Genomic DNA, 15,979 nt, shown 5'->3' with positions numbered 1-15,979 from the left:
GGCCAGGCTGGTCTCGAACCCCTGACCTCAGGTGATCCTCCCCACTCAGCCTCCCAAAGGGCTAGGATTACAGGCGTGAGCTACCGTGCCGGGCCCTACCTCTCTCTTATAAGGACATGCAGGACCCACCTGGCTAATCCAGGATCATTTCCTCATCTCAAAATCCATAATTTAATCACATCTGCAAAGCCCCTTTTGCCATGGAAGGTAACATATTCACAGGTTCTGGACATTAGGCGGTGGACTCCTGGGGGCCCATGGTTCTGTTTAACTTCAGTAGAGGTCTTCGGTGGTGCATTTATCAGTGCTTAGTGCCTTCTCCATCTCTTCCCTATAACTCCCAGGTCACGACTAAATAAATAAAAAGCAGGATGTCACACACATTTTGGAGCATGGTGGCAAACTCAGCCATGGTCACCACTGTGGGATGTACACTCGCCTCCTGCTTCCTGGCCTTGGGGGGCTGTTGTCCAGGCACCCAGAGGGCGCAGCTGGTGAGTGCCCTCTAGTTTGGAGGAGTTAGGGGTGTCATGAAAAGCAGCATGCAAAGGAGGCTCCTGGGGACAGCGGGTGCCGTACTTTTAGGAAAATGCCCAATTTGCTTAGGAGAGTGTGATTGTGGGGTGCATCCAGAGATTGGGGCAGTGGAGGAGGCAGGAGCCAACAGCAAATGTGGCTGCCAAGGCATCTCAGGTGCTGGTAGGCTGGCTTATCAGAGGTATGAAGTCTCTACCTAAGAAAGATAAAATGCTGGCCGGGCGCGGTGGCTCACGCCTATAATCCTAGCACTTTGGGAGGCCGAGGCAGGCGGATCACGAGGTCAGGAGATCGAGACCATGGTGAAACCCCGTCTTTACTAAAAATACAAAAAAATTAGCTGGGCACAGTGGCGGGCGCCTGTAGTCCCAGCTACTCGGGAGGCTGAGGCGGGAGAATGGCGTGAACCCGGGAGGCGGAGTGTGTAGTGAGCCGAGATTGTGCCACTGCACTCCAGCCTGGGCAACAGAGCGAGACTCCGTCTCAAAAAAAAAAAAAAAGAAAGATAAAATGCTACGTTCTCCTTCATCAGCCAAACCCTATGGGGGTGTACGCTGTGGCAAAATGGTAGCACTCACCAAGTCATTCACGTGTTCCCTTATAATTCTCAGCCTCTGTGCCAGGGAGGCTGGGGCCTTGTGCCTGAGTTGAGTTCTGGTGCAGAATCTACCCTCATCCTTTACCATCTTCCCATTCTTCCCTGAGGGTGGCCCTGGACGCCAGATGTAACAGACACCTCTGTGCCCTGCCCACTCCCCTCAGCCCTCACCACTATCTTCTTTCTTTTTTTTTTTTTGATATGGAGTCTCACTCTGTTGCTAAGGCTGGAGTGCAGTGGTGTGATCTCAGCTCACTGCAACCTCAGCTTCCTGGGTTCAAGTGATTCTCTTGTCTCAGCCTTTCAAGTATCTGGGACAACAGGTGGCTGCCACCATGCCTGGCTAATTTTTGTATTTTTAGTAGAGATGGTGTTTCACCATGTGGGCCAGGTTGGTCTCGAACTCTTGACCTCAAGGGATCTGCCCACCTTGGCCTCCCAAAGTGCTGGAATTAGAGGCTTGAGCCATCACACCCAGCCTTTCACCACTATCTTCTAAAGGCTGCTCACTAAAAACAGCCCAGACTGTCTGCCTGAGGGCTTTTTTTTTTTCTGGCACTGGGTTTACATTTGGCCCAAGGAAACCTGGAGGTGCCCAGCTAGTGCCCTAGCCAGTGACAGCCAGAGATTGGTGGAGACATGCCACCTACTCATTCCTGGGGAGCGGTTACTCGTGTTGTGCTCTCCTCGATCTGCCCAGTGGGATCATGCTCTGGTTGCCCACGGTGGTAACTGGCTGGCGGCTCTACCCTTGGTTGGCTTTCTTCCCTCTCCAGTATCACTTCTGTTCCTTGCAGGGTTCCCTGGAAGCAACTTCCTTATAAGCTATGTGCACTCATTTCCTTTTCTCAGGACCTGCTTCTGGGAAATACTGTGGGTCTTTTAAATTTTTATTTGTTTATTTAGAGACAGGTTCTTGCTCCGTCTCCCAGACTGGAGTGCAGTGGCACAATCATAGCTCACTGTAACCTTGAACTCCTGGACTCAAAAGATCATTAAGTCTCAACCTCCAAAGTAGCTAGGACTACAGGTGTGCACCACCACGCCCAGCTAGGGTTTTTTTTTTTTTTTTTGTAATTTTTGTAGAGATAGAGTCTTGCTATGTTGCCCAGGCTGGTCTCAACTCCTGGCCTCGATGGATCCTCCCTTGCCTCGGCCCCCCAAAGTGCTGGGGTTATAGGCGTGAGCCACTGTACCCAGCCATGTCATGTGTCTTGATGGTGGCATCACAAGATGGCGGTGTCAGCTGGGTCCCCAAGCGACTGTGTGGGGCAGATCCCCCTTCTTCAACCTCCCTTCCCTGTTTAACTACATCAGGTTTTGCTTGAGTGAGAAATACATCTTTATTGTGTTAAGCTACTGACACTTTTATTTTTACTGTATTTTATTATTTATTTATTTATTTATTTTTGGGATGGAGTTTCGCTCTCTTGCCCAGTCTGGAATGCAGTGGCACGATCACAGCTCACCGCAACCTCCACCCCCCAGGTTCAAGCGATTCTCCTGCCTTAGCCACCCGGGTAGCTGGGACTATAGGCGTGTACCACCACCCCCAGCTGATTTTTATATTTTTAGTAGAGACGGGGTTTCACCATGTTGCCCAGGCTGGTCGCAAACTCATGACCTCAGGTGACCCGCCTGCCTCAGCCTCCCAAAGTGCTGGGATTACAGGCATGAGCCACCACACCCAGCCTAGTGTATTTTATTTTACATTCCCAGCCTAGCCTAGCCTAATACAATGTTTATGTGTGAGATTTTAAGCAAGACACCCAGAGTCCATTCTAACTCTGAAATACCTCTAATCTATCATTTTTCTCCATCTTCTCCCTAATCCAAGCCCCATCAGTTCTTGCCTGCCTTCTACAATTCACATGGGCCCCTATCAAGACACTCCCAGGCTGTGGCCAGGGGAATCTTTTAAAAGTGAACATCTGACTAAATTACTACTTAATTCCCTCCAACAGTTTAAGTCCAAAATCCTTAACAGGGCCTGTATGACCATGTGAGAGCTGGTACCAGGGTAATTCTCCTCCTGATGCCTCCTCCCCAGCTGACCAGTTTGCTTTCAGTTTCTCAAACAGGACAAGCCCCTTCTCATCTCAGGCCTTTGCACAGGTTCTGCACATTCCGGCAATACTTCTTCCCCTATTCTCAGCAGAGAAATTCCTGTGAATCCTTAAGGTCTCAGTGTAATGATTGTGTTGGGGCTCAGAGAAACAATACCCTGAAATGAAGGTCTCAGAAGCAAAGGACTCTTTCTGACCCTCACCTGTGCCCCTGTCTCTGGCCCCTCATTTTCCTCCAAGGTTAGCCATAGAAACTAGACTCCCTCTTCCCCAGGGTGGGTCATAGAAACCAGAACCCCTTTCTCCCAGAAGCCAGCCTTAAAACCATACAACCTAAAAATATTACTCTAGCCCCAGCAGGTAGTGGTTCACGCCTGTAATCCCAGCACTTTGGGAGGCCGAGGTGGGTGGATCACCTGAGGTCAGGAGTTCAAGACCAGCCTGGCCAACATGGTGAAACCCCGTCTCTACTAAAAAATACAAAAATTAGCCAGGCGTGGTGGCAGGCATCTGTAATCCCAGCTACTCAAGAGGCTGAGGCAGGAGAATCACTTGAACCTGGGAGGCGGAGGTTGCAGTGAGCTGAGATCTCACCACTGCGGTACAGCCTGAGTGACAGAGAGACTCTGTCTCAAGAAAAAAAAAAGAAAAATTACTCTAATCCCCACCCCCAACGTTTCTGTGTGAAAACTGGCCATAAAGAAATGATTTGACCTGCCTTGTGAGATTGCAGGTCACAAGATCCCCTTCCCCCTGTCCCATGGGAGAAAGAAGTGCTGCCCAGAGAGGCCCGGGAGAGCCTAAACGGAAGCCTTACTGAGCTTTCCCCCCAAGTCTGTAACATCAGCTCAGATCTTTTTTGTCCAGTCGTATTTCTGCGTTGTTGTTTCCATACTCTGTTGAACCTAAGCATAAAAATGGACCATTTCCTCTGTGTCTTTGGGTCTTCATCCTAAAAACTCTGGCATCAGATTAATATGTATGCTTTTCTCCTGTTGATCTGCTTTTTGTCAGTGATTTTCAGTGAATTTTCATTGGGTGAAGGCAAAGTTTTCCCTCCCCTACAGTTCCTTCTTTAGAGAGGCCTTCCTGAACCTTCTGCTGAGACCAGTCCTGCAGGATACAGGCTTTCAGAGCCCCCTGGATGTACTTCCCCTTCCAGCACTGAATACAATCGTAATTACTTTTTGAGGTGGGTGGGTTATTTAATATCTAGGGGCTCCCACTGTACCATAAAGGCTAAAAGTCCTCATCTGTTTTATTCACTACCATATGCCCGATGCTTAGCACAGTGTGCCTAGTACATAAAAGATGCTCAGTTAATAAGTGTGAATGAAGGAATACATGAACAAGTGAATGAAGAAAAGAAGTGAATCTTGGACCAAGATAAATTTGTAGGGAGGCAAGAATTCAGACACAAAAGGGAGACAGCACTCACCTGTACACTTCTGTGAGAAGAGATAAGACAGTACACTTCTGAGACGGCACAGCTCTGTGAGATGAGTTGGGGGAGAAATGCCTGTACAAAGCTCACTGCCGTGGCAGCTGCCACCAGATCACCTCCCACTGGCCTCCTCTAGACCCTCAGGGACCTCTCCCCATCCCACATGCCTCAGCCTCCTCCATCAGAACCAGTCAGCATAGGCAGGGAGAAGTCATCTCATGTGGCTGCGAAGGGCTGGGCAGAGCTGAGCCCCAAACAGAGAACTCCCTCATTTTCTTCTTCTTTTTTATTTTTGTTTTTTTGAGACAGAGTTTTGCTTTTGTTGCCCAGGCTGTAGTGCAATGGTGCAATCTTGGCTCACTGCAACCTCTGCCTCCTGGGTTTAAGCAATTCTCCTGCGTCAGCCTCCCAAGTAGCTGGGATTACAGGTGTGCGCCACCATGCCTGGCTAATTTTGTATTTTTAGTAGAGACAGCGTTTTACTATATGTTGGCCAGGCTGGTCCCGATCACCTGAACTCAGGTGATCCACCCGCCTCAGCCTCCCAAAGTGCTGGGATTATAGGCATGAGCCACCGCATCCAGCCATCTTCTTTTTTTTTAGAGATGGGGTTTTGCCATCTTGCCCAGGTTGGTCTTGAACTCTGGGCTCCAGTGATCTGCCTGCCTTGGCCTCCCAACATACTGGGATTACAGGCATGAGTCACTGTGCCTGGCCGGACTCTCATTTTCAATGAGAGCCTTGGAAATGGGAGTATGTTAGTGTGGACACGATTTCTCTGCTCCCATTGTAGTCTTTGGGTCCCAGTGCCCTTCCCCATATGGGGATGATGAAGGTCTCTCTTGTGTCATCGTCACAAATTGGGGCAGGTGCCCAGGAATTTATATGAATCGTATAGAAACCTACCCGTCTGCTTGGCCAGGACTACCTCCCTGGGTGAGCAGTCCCCTCCCCTGGGAAGTTGGCAATAACCGGTGACTTTCCCTCTGTCCTCCCCCTGATCGGTTGCTCAGAAGCTCCACTAGGTTTGTTGGTCCTCCTTCCCCTGTCTAGGAATTCTCTCCTCCCTGGCCTGCCTCTGGACTCTGCCTCTGTGATTAACCCTTTCTCTCCCTTGTTGCCTCCTCTTCCTATTCCAAAACGTTAAAAGCCTTAGTCCTTCCTCATCTCACACAAGCCCCTCTTCTCGATGGCCCTATCCATTTCTGCAGCTTCAGCATCCTCTCCACACGGGTGAACCCCAAATATCATCACTCTTCCTGACCTTGCCACCAAGCACTTGTCTCTCATTCCCAATTGCCAGCAGGATAAAGTCAAAGTCCTGAGCTAAATCAAGTCTCCTGCCATCTTCCCCTCCTCTTGCAATCCTAGCTGAGATGGGGACTGCAGCTGCCCAGGCAGCATGAGGGTGGGGACTGGAACAGCCAATGCCCATGCTTCCAGTACATTCCTGCCTTGTCTGGCTTGCCACTGTGTCTCCCAAAGAAGGTCCACATACAGGACACGGTCAGGGGTTTGAAACCACACTGGGGACAGAAGAGGATGAAAGATACATTTGAAGGCTGTCAAGGACAGAGGATCAAGAGAATGTATTCCCAGGTACCGAGCTCAGGGAACGTGGCTTGATGGGACTCCTGGGCCCTCTGGCCAAGGTCTTTTGCTTTTGCCAGGCTGGCTGCATGCTTCTCCACTTGGCTCTTTGTTCACTTGTTATATCTCTGTCTCCACTTCCAGACTCAAAGCTCCATTAAGACGGGACTGTCTGTCTTGCTCTCTGGCCACTCTAGGCATTCAGTGAGTATCTGCTGAATAAATAAATAGAACATGCTCTGCCCCTTGCCCAACTTTATGCCTTTGTTCCTTTTTTTTTTTTTTGAGACGGAGTCTTGCTCTGTCACCAGGCTGTTGCAGTGGCGTGATCTCGGCTCACTGCAACCTCCACCTTCTGGGTTCAAGCGATTCTCCTGCCTCAGCCTCCCAAGTAGCTGGGATTACAGACATGCTCCACCACGCCCAGCTAAGCTTTGTATTTTTAGTAGAGACGGGGTTTCACCATGTTGGCCAGGATGGTCTTGATCTCTTGACCTCGTGATCCGCCCGCCTTAGCCTCACAAAGTGCTGGGATTACAGGCGTGAGCCACTGTGCCCAGCCTATGCCTTTGTTCTTATTTCTTCCCTTGAGATGCCCTGCACCCTCCCTCCATCTTTCTTTCCACATGTCCAAATCCTTCCCATCCTTAAGACTCATTCAAATGGCACCTTCATCATGAAGCCTTCCCTCACCCCTCAGCCCCCGCCCCACTGACAGCCTCCTTCTCCCTGCTAACTCCCCGTGGCACCTGGTTTGCCTTTATTAGATCACTTACATCTTATGCTTTGGATTCTCATAATTTCTGTACCCACCTCTGTCCCCCTAATAAAGCGCCAAGATGTAGACTTTGTTCTCCTCTAGGCCTCTGTCCCTTGCTGATGACTCCCTCTCTCCCCCATCCCTACCCTGCAGACGTCCTGCTATGGCCTCCATCAGCACAGATGTTGGCCACAGACAGCATACCCGGGTCCTCCCCATGCTTTTCTACTTCCTCAGCACAAGGAAGCACAGCTCCTTGAGGGCAGGGGCAGGTCATCGGTGTATTCTCTCTTCCCTATTCCCTGGCACAGTGCTTTCTATGCAGTAGGTGCTCTATAAGTGCTCAGTATAGGAAGGTAAGCGTATCGATTGCTGTTGGTGACTTTTACTCCAGATGCTGCTTCCCTGGAGCCCAAAGCAGCCTCCCTGAGCCTCCTTTCCCCAGGCTGGGACCTCACTCATGCAGACTGGGCCACCGCCAAGGTCCCCCTCCTTCCTCCCTACCCTATCACTGCTAAAGCTTTGCCTAAACCAGGTCCCAACCCAGCGCTATTTCAGACATTTGCATGGCCTGACCACAGCCAGTAGGTGGGGGGAGGCTGAGCTGCAGGGATTTTCTGGTCTCACAAGGTCTCTTGTCAAGAGCCCAGGAGCACAAAAGTTGTCTGATGAAGGGGGCAGGCTCCAGGGTGGGGGGCATCCAGGGGCCCCTGTACTTCCTGGGGTGCTGAGGAAGTAGAAAAGCATGGGGTGAACCCGGGTCTGCTTCCTGTGGCCACCATCTGTGCTGATGGAGGCGACCGCAGGGTGTCTGGGGGTGGGGGTAGGGAGTGGGGGCTGGATGAGTCATCAAGGAGGGGCAGAGGCTCAGAGGAGAGCAAAGGCTAAATCTTCCCCAAACCCTTCCTGTTCGGGCTGCCAGAGATGGAGTGGCAGTTTTGTTTTTTTGTTTTTTGACACAGAGTTTCGCCCTTGTTGCCCAGGCTGGAGTGCAGTGGCGCGATCTCAGCTCAGTGCAACCTCTGCCTCCCGGGTTCAATCTATTCTCCTGCTTCAGCCTCCTGAGTAGCTGGGATTACAGGTGCCCACCACCACGCCCGGCTAATTTTTATATTTTCAGTAGAGACGGGGTTTCACCATGTTGGCCAGGCTGATCTCAAACTCCTGACCTCAGGTGATCTACCCGCCTCGGCCTCCCAAAGTGTAGGATTACAGGCGTGAGCCACTGCACCTGGCCTGGAGTGGCAGTTTTTCCAGCAGAACGAACACCGGCATGTCAGGGGTTTTTGTCCCTGAGCTAGACCCCACACTCCTACTTTGCTCTGAGGAAATCCTCACCAGGGTGCCAACCTCTTGCTAAGGGCAGCAGTAGATACCCCTGGGAATGTCTAGGGGAGGGGGTCATCTTAGGAAGGGACCTTGCTGAGCCCAGGGCTCAGGCTAGCGGTGGGGCACGTGGTGCTTGGAAGGTGAGGGAGGAGTGGCCTGCCCCCGCTGCAAGAGAGTGGAAGGCTGAGAGGAACTGCATCTTGAAGGAGGAGGACCCAGGCAGGGCTGCTCGGCTTTGGTTGGCCAGAATTGGTGGGGCCTGGGAAGGTAGCAGCTGGGAGAGTCAGCCCCTTGACATTCAAACACAGAAATATCCCCTCAACAGGAAAATATAAAAGTAGTCATCTGTAATAGCCAGCAAGAGGCACTAACTAGTGGTTTCAAGAGGAACTCAACTAGCAGAGCTTGCTAGAACTTGCTATGAGAACCTTGGTATAAGCTGCTAGAAACCGCAGAGAATTAAAGACACAAGCCCGGGCATGGTGGCTCACGCCTGTATATCCCAGCACTTTGGGAGGCCGAGGTGGGTCAACCTGAGGGTCAACCTCAGGATCACCTGAGGTCAGGAGTTCGAGACCAGCCTGACCAACATGGTGAAACCCTGTCTCTACTAAAAATACAAAAATTAGCCGGGTGCGCATGCCTGTAGTCTCAGCTACTCGGGAGACTGAGGCAGGAGAATCGCTTGAACCGAGGAAGCAGAGGTTGCAGTGAGCCGAGATCACACCATTGCACTCCAGCCTGGGCGACAGAGCAAAACTTCGTCTCAAATTAAAAAAAAAAAAGACAATTACACAATTGAAATTATCGAGGCAGCAGACTAAGGTCATTATTGTTATTTAGAATTGACATCTGGAACCCAGAACCCATGGCAGATTTATTTAGATTCTTGCTACTCAAAGTTTGGTTCACTGACCGAAAGCACATCAGCCTCCAGGAGCTTGTTTAAAATGCAGAATCTCAGACTCGGTCCTGGCTACACCGTCTGAACCTGTATTTAACAAGGCCTTCGGTGAACCGAGTCCACATTAAAGTTTGTGAAGCACACTGGAGGCCACACCCAGAAACTAGGCAGAGATTGGGCTACTTTAAAAAGGAGGCTAACAAGAGTTAGGGTGCTGCCTGGGGTCCCCACGGCCTGGAAAGACTCCAGACCTTTGTCAGCACGGCATTTCACCTGTGAACACTGCCACTTCAAGCCTGGCCAGGACTCTACACGTCGGTGTGTTGGGACAGCCTCGTGCCCAGTGCCAAGGTAGGGGCGCGGTGGCTAAGGCCACCCCCGCAGAGCCCGGGGGATGCAGCGAGGTCCAGTGGCGGCTTGCTGGAGTACCAGGTACTTAGGAGGCGGTCCACCTGCTCCTGGCTGGAGATTGCGCGCAGGTGGGCCTTCCTACTTCCACTGTCCAGGTCTTCTGGGGGCTCAGGCACTGCAGGGGGCTCGAGGCTCCCGCCTGCATTGTCCCGGCGCAGCCCCCGCGCCTGCAGCTCACTCTGCATGCTGGCGAAGAAGTGCAGCACGCAGCGGTGCGCGAAGTCCCGCGCATGCTCACAGCAGGTCTCGTCGAAGAGCTTCTGCTCCAGGTCCACGTAGTTGCTCCAGTATCTGCGCTGCAGGAAGACTGTCTGGTCGAAGCATGGCCTCAGGCAGCGGGCCAGGAAGGCCGCGATGATCAGCAGCAGGGTGACGCTCCAGCCGATGGCCTGCAAAGTAAGGAGGCCCGAGGTTAGTTGTGAGTGGGGCTTAATCCTATGCATATGTATTTATGAATATGTATATGAATGTAGCACATTTAATTTGATCATGTCTACATAATAATATTCTTCATTTTCCAATGGATTCAAATACTCCTTAGAGAATTTAACTGCAGTATACCACTCCAAACATCATAATTCATTAATCAGAGTATTGAATGAAATGGGACCAAATAAAATAAATTGAGAAGAATGAACACAAAATCGTGTGATCATCAGATTACATGTCCTCTTTTGTATCCCTGTGTCCTTGTAAATTGAATTAACTCTTAGAGCATCTGCTACTTGAGGAATTGTCCTGTATAGTGTGGCAAAGGTATTCCAAAGTCCCTCATTTTACATTTCCCATCCATCCTTCCTCAAATCTATCCACTTTCCTATTCAGTAATCCGTCCTGCCAACCATCCTTCATCCATTCATCTATCCTCCCTTCCATTCATTCTCTCATCCTTGCATCCATCCACCCATTCAACCATCTCTCCACCTATCCAATCGTCCATCCTTTTGTCTTACTGTAAATCCGTCATCTTCCCATCCAGTCAAGCTCCTATCCTTCCATCTGTCCATCATCCATCCATCTCTTCTCCCATTCATTCATGCTCTCATATGCTCCTCCTTCCTTCCCTCGATCTAGGTACTCATCCACCCCCCCATCCAACCATCCATCATCCATCCTCTCATCTTTTTATTTATTTATTTTTATTTTTTGAGATGGAGTCTTGCTCTGTTGCCCTGGCTGGAGCACAATGGTGTGATTCAGCTCACTGGAACCTCCGCCTCCTGGGTTCAAGCCATTCTCCTGCCTCAGCCTCCCCAGTAGCTGGGATTACAGACGTGCACCACCATGCCCAACAAATTTTTGTATTTTTAGTAGAGACGAGGTTTCACCATGTTGACCAGGCTGGTCTCAAACTCCTGACCTCATGTGATCCACCCGCCTCGGTCTCCCAAAGTGCTGGGATTACAGGTGTGAGCCACCACGCCCAGCCCCCCTCATCTTTTTATCCAGTCCTTTGTCATCCTTGTGTGTGCTTATCTGTCTATTTTCCCATCTAGGCATCCACTATGCTATATTTTGTGGGAGGCACTGTGCTAAGAACTAGGGGCTCAGTCGTTGCTCTCACAGAGCTCATACCTTAGTGGAGGAAATAGGTGATTAAATAGGCGATGACTGGGTACTTGTCATAGAGAGGGAGTCCAGAGGAGGGACACCCAACCTGACTTTGAGGGCCAAGACTGAAGGCTGGATGACAGTGACACACAATATGAACAGGGACAGTGTTCCCAGCCAGGAATGAGGACAAACTGAAGTAGTTCTCTAAAGCTGGGGCCCACACCTGGCAGACTCCTCTCTCTCCTCTCTACCTTCCAAAGCCATAGTCTCTTTAAGGCCCAGCTTGAGACCTGATGCAATTATGTGGACCCGGAGCAGGGAAGTCACGTCTCTAAATCACAGGGACATATTTGAATCCTTATCATTTACAGAAGTGATTTCCACGATTTATAAATCTCTCTCATTTGGCATCTCACAGGACTCCCCCCACATCACCAAATTTAAGGTGAGTATTTTATACACGAGAGCAGAAAACCAAACAACTTGCTAAACTTTACATGACTGATAATTTACAGCTTAGTCAGGGTTCAAACCCCAGTCTCACTGCAAATTCCATGCTCTTTCCACCGAACTAGGGAAAGCCTAGAGTGTTGAAGCTTACAAGGACCATCAAGATGGAGGAGATCAAGCTCCCCTGTATTTTGCGTGATAAACTGAGGTCCAGAGGAGTAGTCCCATGGCCAAGGTCACAGTCTGAGCCAGAATCAAGTGCATCCTGCACCCGGGTCCTCCCTCCACCGCACCATTGGCCAGCCCATGAGCCTGTCAGACTCCCCAAGGGGCAGGGGCTGTGTATTATCTATAACCCTAGTGGTGCTCCGTGTGTACTGGGTTCACATAAATACTTTTTGGTGGACACAACTCAGTGCTGGGGCTCTAGGAGCAGTGGTGGTGGAATCTGGAGTCTAGGCTGGGGGTAGAGCTGGGGTTTGTCCCCCAGGATAATAGAGTGGGTGCCTTTTGGGAAGATCAGCATCTGGAGAGAGCCTACATTGTTGGAAGGTGGTGAAGAGGAATAATGACACTCCTTCCGATCCCCGCTCTGCCTCTTATAAGCTGTGTGACTTTGGCCTTATGAACTAAACTCTCAGAGCCTGCTTCCTCACCTGGAGAATGGGATGATAATGGTTGTTCCACAGAGTAAATGAAATAATGCATATAAAATGCTCATTGCAGTGCCTGGCACATAAATGCCCAATAAGTGGAAATCAGTATGATTTCTCATGGGTGGGAAGAAGGTGCGCAGTGGGCGCGAGCAAGGCAGAGCAGTGGTCTCCAGCACTTCCCTGCCTCCTGGGAATGGGCTGAGCCCATCATCTGTCCCGCCTCACCACCCCCCCACCCCACTCCAGAACCAGTGCGGGGGACTGGTGAGGGTGCAAGAGCCGGGGGAGGATCACCCCAGTTACCTGTGACAGGCACCGCAGGTAGCGAGACACTGCCTTCCGAGCAGGGCTATCCCTGACCAGCTCATCCTCCTTGCAGGGAACCTTGGCCAGGAAGAGCTGTACCTGGCTGGGGGTCATGTTGGCAAAGTCCAGAAATTTCTCAGGGTCCACAGAGCTGCTGAAGGCACACACGAAGCACTTCCCGTCAAGGAGGGCCAGCAGGATCCAGACCAGGGGGGCGGCCAGCGCCCTCTGCAGCACAGAGGAGCACATGTACCTGGGAGCAGAGGAAGGAGGGGGGTCACAGGGGGCAGCTGGAAGTCAGCTGCAGCAGGGGAGATGTAAGGATGGACTGCTGGGAAGTCCCAGGCTGGGTTACATCAGACTGCAGCTCCCAGTGTAGAGGTCTCAGCGACAGAGGCAGGGAGGAAGGAGGGCTGGGGCCCCTGGGATCCCCAGGACTGGAGCACTGAGGAGTTGGTATTCCTCTTGCCCTAGGCCTTGCAGCAGGCACTGCTGGTGCCCTGCCCATGCCAGAGGCATCTGTGGCTGCAGTGACTGGTTCTATTCACTTGGAGGGCCTGAGGGCCTCCTACCTCAAGCACCTGCATTGTTCTGCCCCTGGGGCTTTGGAGGATGTTTTGCTCCAGAGAGGGGTAGGCTGGAAGCACTGAAAAGTTAACCCCCAAATCAACCTTCAACCCCAGAGGGATGGGGCCTTGTGGATAAATATCCCAGCTTCTTAAATCCTCAGTGGGACAATTCTGAGCTGTGTTCTATGCATGCCCTTAGGGGGTCCCCTGAAGGATTAAGCCCCAGTTGCCCACTTATTATCACATTCTTTCTAGAGCCTGCTTTTGGAGGAGAGCCTAAGCTAAGACAGCCTTGCCCAGTAACCCTCCAAAATCAGCACCTCTAACACCCCTACCCACAAGGCATCCCAGAAGTCCACCCTCTGACCGGCCTCAGGCGCCTTTCCAGATCAACTCTGCCCCTGCCTGTAGTGACCTCAATTGGGTGTTGGCCACAGGACAGGAGCCCAGTGGAGCTGTGCCCACTGGACCCCAGAGGAAAAGGCCAAGGGCACACCCAGTGCCTGTGACCCACCCTGCACAGCTGAATTGCAGGGAGATGTGATCCCTGAGAACATGGAACAGAGGCTGCGGGTGCACCGGATGCAGATGTTGTTTCTGAATTGGATTGTACACAAAACATCTAATGGTGTGTGCCAGTCGTGTGCGTGCGTGGCCTACCCAGTGTGAGCTGTAAATATGTTCTAGGCAGTGGTGGCTTTAGCATTTTCTTTTGTTTTTTTCTTTTTTTGTCTTTTTTGAGAGTCTTGCTCTGTCGCACAGGCTGGAGTGCAGTGGCACGATCTCGGCTCGCTGCAACCTCGCCTCCCAGGTTCAAGTGATTCTCCTTCCTCAGCCTCCTGAATAGCTGGGACCACAGGTGCTCACCACCATGCCCAGCTAATTTTTTGTATTTTTTAGTAGAGATGGGGTTTTGCCATGTTGGCCAGACTGGTCTCAAACTCCTGACCTCAGGTGATCCACTCGCCTCGACCTCCCAAAGTGCTGGGATTATAGGCGTGAGCCACCGTGCCTGGCCCCCCCACCCAATCTCTGGCTCCTTATGCTCCCCCAAGGCTAGCCATAGAAACTAGAATCCATCTTCCCCAAGGTGGGTCATAGAAACCAGAACCCCTTTTCTCCAAAGCTGCCACCATAAAACCTAAAAATATGACTCTAACTTCCCCCCACCTTTCTGTCTAAAAACTGGCCGTAAAGAAATGATCTGACCTACCTAGTTTCATTGTAGGTCATAAGACTCCCTTCTAGAGAGGGTCCTGCCCCGTGTCTGGGAGAAAGGAACGCTGTATAGAGAGGCCAAGAAGAACCTAGATGGCCTTGCTGAGTTTCCCCACTCCGTCTATAATATTAGTTCATCCCTTTTTTTATCCAATTCTATTTCTGTGTGGCTATCCAGACCTTGTTGAACCTAAGCTTAAAAATGAACCATTTCCCCTGTATCTTTAGGTCTTTATTCTGAAGGCTTCTGTGGCACACAAAATGGTAATCAAATAAATTTGTATGCCTTTTCTCTTATTAATCTGCCTTTTGTCAGTTGATGTTCAGCAGAACTTCAGAGGGCAAAGAGGAAGTTTTCCCGCAGCCCCTAGAGTGGCCTGGGTAATTGGGAATCCTGTGTCATTCCTATGTTTACAGCACTGGCCATGGAAAGGTGACAAATGATAGGAACAGAAATATGTTTCCAGAGTGGAAACTGGCAAGTGGCTCTCTGTGAGCCGACAGTTCCTAGTTGGGGAAAGGAGAGGGTGCACCTGGCAGTACCTGTAGGGTGGGTGGAGAATCCCCTGATAATGAGGATGGTTGGGGTTTGGGGGTGCACTTGGCAGTGCCTGCGGGGTGGTTGGGGAGCCCCTGGCAAAGCCCATGGGTCACTGAGTGGTGTGGGACCGCACCTGATGATGCCTGGGTCCTTCCTCCGGTGTCCTGCGGGCCGGCGCCACTCCTCCACCATCACCACAGACTGCCGGTTGGCGAGGAGGCCACAGAGAAACAGGGCGAGCGGGGGCGTGAGCAGCAGGCCCAGGCCGTAGAGCACATTGTAGCGCGCCAGGCAGGGACAGTTGAAGTCAAAGGAGGAGTACAGCTTGACGGTGACCGCAGCCAGCAGCAGGCAGATGCCATTCATCACCGACTCCGAGCTTGACTGGAAGTGCTGGAAGAGCAAGCGGAATTTATCCATGGCTCCTGCCTGGGTGGGTGGGCAGCCGTCGGGTGGACTCAGTGAGGCTCTGGCCACCTTCTTGGTGTCTGCTGCACCGGGGATGAGCCTGGGATCTGCAAGAGGTTCTCTCTCTGCTTCCAAGGGCCTGAGGGGCCAAGGAGGAAGGAGTGCGCAGGCCCCAGCCCAGGCTCCCAGGGTCCAGCAGGCACTTAAGGCAGGGACAGGCTCTCTCCACAAAGGCTCCCCTGCCCAGCCCAATGGTCCCTTGGTGCCACTCCCCTCCTCTCTGGGGGAATGAGTCACCCTCTGTGACCAGGCAGCCCAAAGCACCTCTAGGCAAATGGGCCCCGCCCTGTCACTCCATTCCTCCCAGCCCATTTCTCTTTGCTTTAGGGTCTGGATGCTCAGGCTTGACAGCTGTTGGAGCTTCCTTCGGGGGACAGGCAAATTCTGGGTGTGGGCCGGGTGCAGTGGCTCACACCTGTAATCCCAGCACTTTGGGAGGCTGAGGCGGGCGGATCACTTGAGGTCGGGAGTTCGAGACCAGCCTGACCAACATGGAGAAACACCGTCTCTACTAAAAATACAAAAATTAGCTGGGCGTGGTGGCACATGCCTATAATCCCAACTACTAGGGAGGCTGA

The 15,979-nt window shown here is 51.6% G+C and overlaps 1 protein-coding gene across 1 annotated transcript; it reads right to left on the bottom strand.

The window, feature by feature from the left end:
- Window positions 1-9,145: 9,145 nt before the first annotated feature.
- Window positions 9,146-15,555, bottom strand: CALHM3 (calcium homeostasis modulator 3). Its single transcript, XM_030802354.1, has 3 exons — window positions 15,067-15,555; window positions 12,603-12,858; window positions 9,146-10,028 (listed from the first exon to the last, which is right to left on the bottom strand). The coding sequence occupies exons 1-3, from the start codon at window positions 15,351-15,353 to the stop codon at window positions 9,537-9,539; spliced, it is 1,035 nt and encodes a 344-aa protein (XP_030658214.1). The 5' UTR covers window positions 15,354-15,555; the 3' UTR covers window positions 9,146-9,536.
- Window positions 15,556-15,979: the final 424 nt, after the last annotated feature.

The sequence above is a fragment of the Nomascus leucogenys genome, chromosome 3, assembly GCF_006542625.1.
Source record: "Nomascus leucogenys isolate Asia chromosome 3, Asia_NLE_v1, whole genome shotgun sequence".
Classification (NCBI taxonomy): Eukaryota; Metazoa; Chordata; class Mammalia; order Primates; family Hylobatidae; genus Nomascus; species Nomascus leucogenys.
The sequence above is the reverse complement of the archived record's forward strand: the minus strand, read 5'-3'. Positions and strand labels throughout refer to the sequence as shown.

Coding starts and splice junctions, on each gene's coding strand:
- CALHM3 (XM_030802354.1), bottom strand. CDS start 15,353: ATGGATAAATTCCGCTTGCTCTTCCAGCACTTCCAGTCAAGCTCGGAG. Junction 12,859..15,066: donor AAGGACCCAGGCATCATCAG/GTGCGGTCCCAC, acceptor CTCTGCTCCCAG/GTACATGTGCTCCTCTGTGC. Junction 10,029..12,602: donor ACCTGCGGTGCCTGTCACAG/GTAACTGGGGTG, acceptor CTTACTTTGCAG/GCCATCGGCTGGAGCGTCAC.